General features: G+C 45.6%; 1 protein-coding gene across 1 annotated transcript in view; it reads right to left on the bottom strand.

Annotated features, from left to right (window-relative positions):
- Positions 1-5,117, bottom strand: part of LOC145399433 (uncharacterized) — a 38,590-nt gene extending 33,473 nt beyond the window's left edge. Inside the window, exon 1 of the mRNA XM_080272049.1 lies at positions 5,016-5,117. Within this exon, the coding sequence (XP_080128175.1) occupies positions 5,016-5,117 (102 nt within the window). The remainder of the gene's footprint in view (positions 1-5,015) is intronic.
- Between the last annotated feature and the right edge of the window lie 4,074 nt (positions 5,118-9,191).

Genomic DNA, 9,191 nt, shown 5'->3' with positions numbered 1-9,191 from the left:
AGATAATTTTTTCATATATTTCTGTCCCTCCCGTAGCACCTGTACGTGTGTGATTTATTGAGGTTATTATTTTTTCATTTCTCAGGTTGCATAAAGGAATTACAAGGAAATGCTAACGTACAGTAGTGAACATGAACAGTAATTGGCGGATATTTATTTTGAGGTGGTGTTAGGTGTTACATGAAACCTTGTGATGTGTCAGTCTAGAGCACAGAACACCAGAGTAGGAGTGGGAAGCATGCTCTCTGACGCTCAGGGAGGAAGGAGAAGTATGCAGGGAGGAGTATGTAAGGAGAAGTAGGCAGGGAGAAGTATGCAAGAAGTATGCAGGGAGAAGTATGCAAGGAGAAGTATGCAGGGAGAAGTATGCAAGGAGCATGCAGGGAGAAGTATGCTGGGAGGAGTATGCAGGGAGAAGTATGCTGGGAGGAGTATGCAGGGAGAAGTATGCAGGGAGGACGGTATCGGCGACAAGAGTAAGAGTTATATCTCCGTCGTCTTAAGAATAAATATAAGACGTCATTGGAGTGAAGCGAAAAAGTCTTAGGATGAAAACCGCCAGCTTCTACATTCACCTTTCCACAGACAGCTGCCAGGTACTTTACGGCCAATCTAAAGTAACCATTTAAGTAAAGATGTGTAAGCGTTTCTCATACTGATTTACTACGTGTCCTTATTGGCGACTTTCCTTTACTTCTGCGTACTTTATTACCTTCAGTCTTTACCCATCCTTCTCAATCTTTACCCCACTCTTTGATCCCCCTCCTCTTCTTCCTCCCTTTTCATCTCTTTGTGTCTCTAACTTCTTGTCAGTCTCTCCTTATCGATTTATTTCTCTCTCTTATCAGTGTCTCCCTTTTCCCTCCTTCTTCTCCCCTTCTCTTCTTCCTTATCTGCCTCCTTCCCCCCTTCTCCCTTCCTCCCTTCTCCCTTCCCCCCTTTTCCTTCTCCGTATCTCCCCCCTTTCTTCCCTCTCTGTCTTCAGCTTCCCTCTCCCTCCTCTTTCCTTCTTTTCCTTCTCTTCTTCCTCCTCCTCCTCACCTTCCTCGCTGTCTATCTCCCTCCTCATTCCTTCTCTTCCTTCTCCCCTTCCTCGGTCTTCCTCTTCCTCACCTTCCTCCTCATCATCCTCGCATTCCATCTTCCTCTTTCCTTCTCCTCCTCCTCCTCCTCCATTTCTACCCTTAACTCCTTTCCCCCTTCTCCTTATCCTCAATCCACAAACACATATTAACTTTATTTATGTCAAGGAAGCTAGAATTTAATAACAGACAGAAGTAGAAATTCACACACACACACACACACACACACACACACACACACACACACACACACACACACACACACACACACACACACACACACACACACACACACAACGAAAAGTCTTCCCGTGGATACATACGTGCTAGGAAGTAATGTCCCAAAAGTCTACTTAATTTCGGTGTATTTTCTGGCAATAGAGAGATAGATAGATAGACAGATAGATACATACATATATAGATAGTATTTTCTGAATGAGCGCTATGGATGGGACAAGAGCGAAAGAAGGAAAACATTATTATAGAGAAGGGAAAAATTATGTGTTCTAAAACTGCACCATCTGCCCATCTATCAATAGCCAAACGCCTTAATCTCGTAAGGGGTGGCCACAGAAAAATCGCCTCCATATCGCCCTCTCCCCTGCCATTGCGCTGCCCTCCCCTCAGCTCACACACCCCTCTATCATATACCTCTTTATCGCCCCCACGTCTCTCTCTCCCCTGCCAATACGCTCCCCTCTCCCCAACTCTCAGCCCACTCGCTCATATACCTCTCCAGATTATGCCCTCGCCCTTAGAGACTGCAGAAGACAGAGCGCTCGTGTTTGGAAGGAAAAACTGGCTGTCTGTGCAAGAAACTGGGATGCCTGGGACCTTGCTTGCTTACGATATTGATTGCATGCTTCTGCTACTTCTTGCTTGCTTGTACTATTGCTTGCCTGCTTCTACTACTGCTCCCTTGCTTCTGCTACTGCTCCCTTGCTTCTACTACTGCCCCCTTGCGTCTACTACTGCTCCCTTGCTTCTACTACTGCTCCCTTGCTTCTACTACTGGTCATTTGCTTCTACTACTGCTCCTTTGCTTCTGCTACTGCTCCCTTGCTTTTGCTACTGCTCCCTTGCTTCTGCTACTGCTCCCTTGCTTCTACTACTGCTCCCTTGCTTCTACTACTGCTCCTTTGCTTCTGCTACTGCTCCCTTGCTTCTACTACTGCTCCCTTGCTTCTGCTACTGCTCCCTTGCTTCTACTACTGCTCCCTTGCTTCTACTACTGCTCCCTTGCTTCTACTACTGCTCCTTTGCTTCTACTACTGCTCCCTTGCTTCTACTACTACTCCCTTGCTTCTGCTACTGCTCCCTTGCTTCTACTACTGCTCCTTTGCTTCTACTACTGCTCCCTTGCGTCTACTACTGCTCCCTTGCTTCTACTACTGCTCCCTTGCGTCTACTACTGCTCCCTTGCGTCTACTACTGTTCCCTTGCTTCTACTACTGCTCCCTTGCTTCTACTACTGCTCCCTTGCGTCTACTACTGTTCCCTTGCATCTACTACTGCTCCCTTGCGTCTACTACTGCTCCCTTGCTTCTACTACGCTTACTTGCTTCTGCTACTGAGTTCTTGCGTCTAACCATACTCCTAGTCTCGTAGAAGTTATGAATAAGTAGTTAAGTATAAATGAGACTACACTCGTGAGACTGGATTCAAAACTGGGATCATTAACATTTATATAACAAAGATATCTAAGTCTGTATTTCGTAGGTAAGGAAACTCCCTAACACCTCTTCTTTAACGAATTATTTTCCAGACTACTCATTAATATCCCCTGGTTTGCATCTTATGTCTTTTCATTATTGACATAGATTGCATGAATAACACGCAAGTATAAAGTAAGGGAGCAGAATCAGAAATAAATCGGTAAGGAAGAGGTGTTAGTAAGCTTCCTAACTGTACTAGAATAACGCTCAGAGAAACCTAGGCCTGTTGTCTCGTAGGGTACGTAAGCTCCCTGACATCTCTTCCTAAGTGATTTATTTTGCTTTTTGCTCCAGCCATTAATATTCTGCGTTACTTAAATCCTTCTAAAATCGCGACACTCCGCGTAATTAACGTACAAAACTAGACTGTGAAACTGAAACTAAGAAGCATCGAAAACTGAAACCAGAATGGACAGTTGAAACCGTAATCGAAAACTGAGACCAGGAGCCAGGCAATGAGGGAGTTGAAGACTGAGCACGCGACTAACTGAGGAGGGACAAAAAGCCGAGGACCTAACACTTCCCCTTGGGCACTCCACCACCACCACTACTGCCAGCTCCACCACCACCACCACCACTACTGCCACCTCCACCACTACCACCACCACCACCTCCACCACCACTTCCATCAACTGTGACGGGGCATATACTCACATCCCATCCCCAACCCACCCCAACAAACCCACTCCTGCCCCACCTCCCCAACCCCATTGAACCCCAGGACCCTCTGATCTTGCAATTTTCAACCCGATCAACATGAGTTTGGGGTTGCAAGATAAAAGGATGATTCTGCAAACCGTAACTGGCCCATTTTAGCATCTCACCCTAGGATTTTCTGATGCTGCAATTTTCAACCCCGTGCAACTTGTGTCCTGGTTTGCAAGATGAAAGGATGATTCTGCAACTGTGGCTGAGCATAGTACCCCAACCCACCCCAAGCCACTTTAACCCCACCCCATACAACCCCTGGGACACCCTACTCTTGCAATTTTCAACACGAAGCAACGTTATAAGGACGATTCTGCAACTGTGACTGGACTTCATTCCCCAACCCACCCCGACAAACCCACCTCAGCAGACCCACCCCTGAACCATATATCTAACCCCTGTCAATCTTAGGACACCAGTCTTGCAAGTTTCAACCCCGTGCAACTTGTTTTGGGAGTTGCAAAGTGGAAGGATGATTCTATTCTGTATCGGGCCACATTGCAGCATTGCACCCCAAGCCACTTCACCAAAGCCACCCTTAACACATACCCCTTACCCCTTTACCCCATATACTCGATTCTTGCAATTTTCAACCCCATGCAACGTGTCCTAGGTTGCAGGATAGGAGGAGAATAATGCAGTTGTGACCAAGCATAAATCACCTACCCATCCTGTTAATCTCCCCTATCACCCACACCTGATAACACCTGGGAGGGCTTGATCTTGCAATTTTCAACCCCATGCAACGGGATATTCTAGGTGGCAAGATAGGACAATAATGCAACTTTGACTTTTCATATGTCTCCAACCCACCTTGTTAATCCCACCCATGACCCACACCTGTTCACACCTAGGAGAGCCTAACCTTGCAGTTTTCAACCAGGTGTAACATTTATATATCGCGAATTGCAAGATAGAAGACGATTTTCTCATTGCACCTGAACAACCCACCTCTGATCCATATCCTAACCCCCTACGACCTGTTGCATACTCAAGCCTTGCAGTTTTCAACCCACTGCAACAGGTGCTTTGAGTTGCAAGACGAAAGGAGGATTTTGCAAACTTTGATTATTTCCATATCGCACCCCAACAAACCCACACTCCTAACCTCTTTGATTGGAGACAAGACCGTTGCAGTTTTCAACCCCATGCAACTTGTTTCGGGAGTTGCAACCTGGAAGGGTGATGATGCAAACTGTGACTGGACATACTTCTGCTTTGCACCCCAACCCACCCCATCAAACCCACATTTCGAACCCCTTTCAACCCTAGGACACTCAAGCTTTGCAATTTCCAACAGTGCAACGTGCATCTTGAGTTGCAAAGTGGGAGGATGAGTCTGCAAACTGTGACTGGGCATATTTCCGCATTGCACCCTAACAAACCCACTCTGGTCCACATCCTAACCCTTCTGAAAAATTGGATACCATAACTTTGCAATTTTCACCCCGTTGCAACAGGTGTATCAAGTTGCAAAGTGGAAGGAGGTTCAATTCAGGCTTCTACTCACCTCTGAAATTTCGGCTGTGGAGCTCCCGTGGGCCAGGTAGGGGTGGTGGTATTTAAAAGTGGTATCCTTGTAATTCTCAACCCTCTCCACCAGCTCCACCATTGCTGACGATCGGGGAGGAGGCCCGGGAGAAGTGGATTAATGGAGCGACACACACTCACACACGCACTCTAGCCACAACGCACCCCAACAGTCCACCACCACCAGTCTGTTTCCACTCCCTCAGTCTACCCTTAGTCAGTTCTTAATTCTAGGAACGCAGACATCTTAAGAAAATGTTTGGTATACTCTCGTCCAGAAATACGTTTCTGTTGTTCCAGTTTGTGTATTTTTTTAGTTCATTGGCAGCGAACCATTTTCCTTGAATCGATCAGAATTTTGACCTAAGAAGGAAGAATGTTTCAGTTTCGTGAACTCTCTCTTGTCCACGTATAAAGTCAAGATTCGTGGATAAAGTGGCCTTCTTTTGACACCAATATTGACTTTAAGGACCAATCTTGCTCAGGAACACGCAACAGTTTCTCCCTCAACACTGATGTGTAAAGCGACATAGATTTTTCTCAGTTAAACAGCACATGAATGATCACAGTTGACTGGGGCTTCCAAGAATATAGGTATGGAAATGATGCGAGTTTCCTCAATTCGGTGGTAACGATTGATTGTATGGTTTTCGGGTGAGGTGTGTGTGTGTGCCAAAACCTGGAAGTCAGGCAGGCAGGTAGGCAGACAGGTGACGTGGGTTTCCAAATGAATGAAAGGTGAGGTTGTGTTGATTGCTCGATTCGATGGTGACTATAATTACTTTTTTCTTCCTTTCAGGTGTAATATTGGATCCTGCAGGTTGCTTGATTCCTGATTAAATTCTCCTTTTTTTCTGTCTCTTTCAGGTGATGTATTGTGGGTTGCTTAATTGAATGGTGACTGACTTTTTTTTTCTCCCTCTTTTTCAGGTGAGATACTGTGTGTGTACGTAGTCAAGCCAAGGCCCAGGAAGTCTCCAGAGGTAGGTAGGTAGGCAGACAAGGCAGGCAGGCAGGCGACCGTGACTCTCTGCCCACGCTTGTGAGCTGTTTGGTTTCAGCCTTGAGGAGTGACTTCTGGCGTGGTGATGGGACCGAGACGCAGCACACAGCCACGCACTCACACACACACACCCTTCCTCCTCGCCGCTCACACGTGTTCTGCCCTACTCACCCCGAAACTCCCCCTGTCTCTCTCAGTATTGGCCACATGGTCGGGGCTTCCAGCGTTCCGGTTGGGTTAATTTTAACATTGACGTCACCCTGAGCCAATCCCAGTGAGGTTGCCCGCGTCTGGGAGCCAATGCGCTGCGCTGAGTGTTCCAGGGGGAGGAGCGTGGGGTGTACCGCATGCTGAAAAAATATAATGCTGAGATAGAGTGATACCAGGGTTACCAAAGCCTTATATGGAAGTTCCTCTTAATAATTCCACCAGACTGCCTGTTAAATAGACGACTCCCAAAGCGCTTTAATTGAGTAGGTGGACGTGGCTACCCTTTTCAGCGCCCCTGTTCGATTTGTCACTCTTTTACCTTCTACTGTTGGCCACTTACTAACCTCATTTACCTTCCTCTTTTGACCAATTACCTGCCATTACCTGATAGATGATTAGCAGTAAGAGGGTAATTATAGAACTGATTTTACTTAACATATAGCTCCCCAAAACGCTGTAATTACGTAGGTGGATGCTACATTTGTCACTACCCTCTTTTACCTTTTCTTGATCAGTTAACGACCATTACCTGATAGGTGATTAGTAAGGGGTAATTATAGGTCACAAGAATCCACGTTAATTGCCGTAGTTGGGTTATGCTCACCTGTAGAGAAACTGCCATCCTTTTCACCGCCTCATGTTATAATTCTCCTCATTTACCTGTATCAGTTAACAACCATTTACCTGTTAGATGATTAATAATGGGGCTAATTATAGGTCACAAGAATCCACATTAATTGCTATAGTTGGGTTACTCTCAGCTGACACAGAACCTCTACCTCTTCATATTAAATCCTACCCCGTTATAGAAGGATTGTAAAGTACGTTGCTAACTATGGGAAAAAAATGTTAAGGAATTGATGTGTGGATATTTAGTCTGCTCACTTTGACTAGGCATAAAATTGACCTCTCACCGTCTTAACTTCTGTGCTATAAGAGATTAACACTAGTGCTGGTCACGAAGAAGTGCTACGGAAAGTTAGAGATGTAGCATTGTCGGAAGAAATTAACAAACATGATGTTAGTCACGAAGAAGTACCACGGAAAGAATGTCGAGGTGTAATATTGCCCGAAGAAATTACCAGACATGAAGAAGGTTGTAAAGGTCTTGCATTGCTCTAAGAGACTGATACTACAATATGATGTTAGTCACGAAGAAGTGCTACGGAAGGGGTGAAATAGTTACAGTAGTCGTCATCGTAGTAGTAGTAGCAGGCCAACGTGAACCCAGTGGACTGCAGGCTAAAACCACCCTTCTGCAGTCCACCAACCATCCTTTCACGCTAACAGGAAAATGATAAAGATCCACTTGTCCAACCAGGCAGTGGATCTGCCCGCCGTGTCACACCAATGCCACCGTACGAAGGCGCTCCTCTACGTCCTCTGATTCTCCCGGCACCTCCCATTAAGCAGATAACACTTAATAATACCCTAGTTAGCCCCTCTTTTCCACGGAGGGGCACTGAGTTAGCTAATCAGAGGGAGGGAAGGCAGCGTGATGGAGTGATTGGAAATTGATGATCTCTCTCTCTCTCTCTCTCTCTTTCTCTCTCTCTCTCTCTCTCTCTCTCTCTCTCTCTCTCTCTCTCTCAGGAGTTACATGGATTGGGGTTCATTTTCGCGTATATATATATATATTTTTTTCCAGAATAGGTAAAAGTTCTCATATCTGTGGATTATAATTTTTTTTTTTTTTTTTAGCTAATACTTGTTTGTACTGGGATATATAATAGGGGTTGCATGGATTCCTTTTATTTCACATCATCATCATCATCATCATCATCATCATCATCATCATCATCATCATCATCATCATCATCATCATCATCACCACCACCACCACCACCACCACCACCACCACCACCACCACCATTACCATCGCTACTTTATCATCATCATCACCATCGTTACTATCATCATCATCATCACCACCATCGTTATCATCATCATCATCATCATCATCACCACCACCACCACCACCACCACCTTTTTATCACGACTATAATTAATGGAGTGGGTAGGATAAAAAAATAAAAAAAAGGAAAATTAAGTATAGTCAAATTGGAGGATAGATTTGACTAGCAACCAAGGAGACGCCCGTTTGTGGATTTGACTAGTAACCAAGGAGACTCATTCGTACCACATAACACAGGCCCTTCGAATTTCACGCACTTACGGCTTAGAATGCAGTATGTGAGAGTAGGCCAGTCCCGTCAGATGAAAACAGACCAGCGAGAGAGAGAGAGAGAGAGAGAGAGAATATTCGCGATAATTAGAAAGTGGATTTTCTTGGAGACTTCAATGCCGTTGGGGCTAAGTACCAATCCACTGAGTCTTCAATGCCGTGCAAGTAGTGAAAGTGGATGGTGGGAGAGGATGGTCTTCTCTCTCTGTCATGTATATTTTCTTTTTTCTTTCCTATTTCGTTTTTTGGTGGTGTACTTGTTTTGATCAGGGCATTACTCTGCTAACTTGAGAGAGAGAGAGAGAGAGAGAGAACGGAGTATTAACTGTGCCATTTAGCAGCATTGACACAAATAATCATACACACTGAATGTTTATGGAAAAATTACGAAATGAAATGGGAAAGATTGATGATAACCCGAAGAAAAGAGACAGATGATAAGAAAAGAAGAGAGAAAGAACGATAATAAATTAACCTGTGCGAAAAGAAAAGGGAAAAACGGAATAAAGGGAATGATATCTGAATCCCGTGACCGAAAAGGGAGAGGAGGAGGGTCGCAGGGGGGAAGGGAGGCAAAGGAAGGGAGTCGAAAGGGAGGGAGTCGAGGGGGAGGCAAAGGGAGGGAGTCCGGAGGGGAGGGAGGCAAAAGGAGGGAGTCCGGAGGGGAGGAAGGCAGAGGGTGGGAGTCGAGGGGAGGCAAAGAGATGGAGTCGAGGGGAGGCAAAGGGAGGGAGTCTAGGGGGGGAGACAAAGGGAGG

Source organism: Coenobita brevimanus, chromosome 49 (assembly GCF_032717465.1).
Source record: "Coenobita brevimanus isolate Jiangsu-jjx chromosome 49, ASM3271746v2, whole genome shotgun sequence".
Classification (NCBI taxonomy): domain Eukaryota; kingdom Metazoa; phylum Arthropoda; class Malacostraca; order Decapoda; family Coenobitidae; genus Coenobita; species Coenobita brevimanus.
This window is presented reverse-complemented; position numbering and strand designations above follow the sequence as displayed.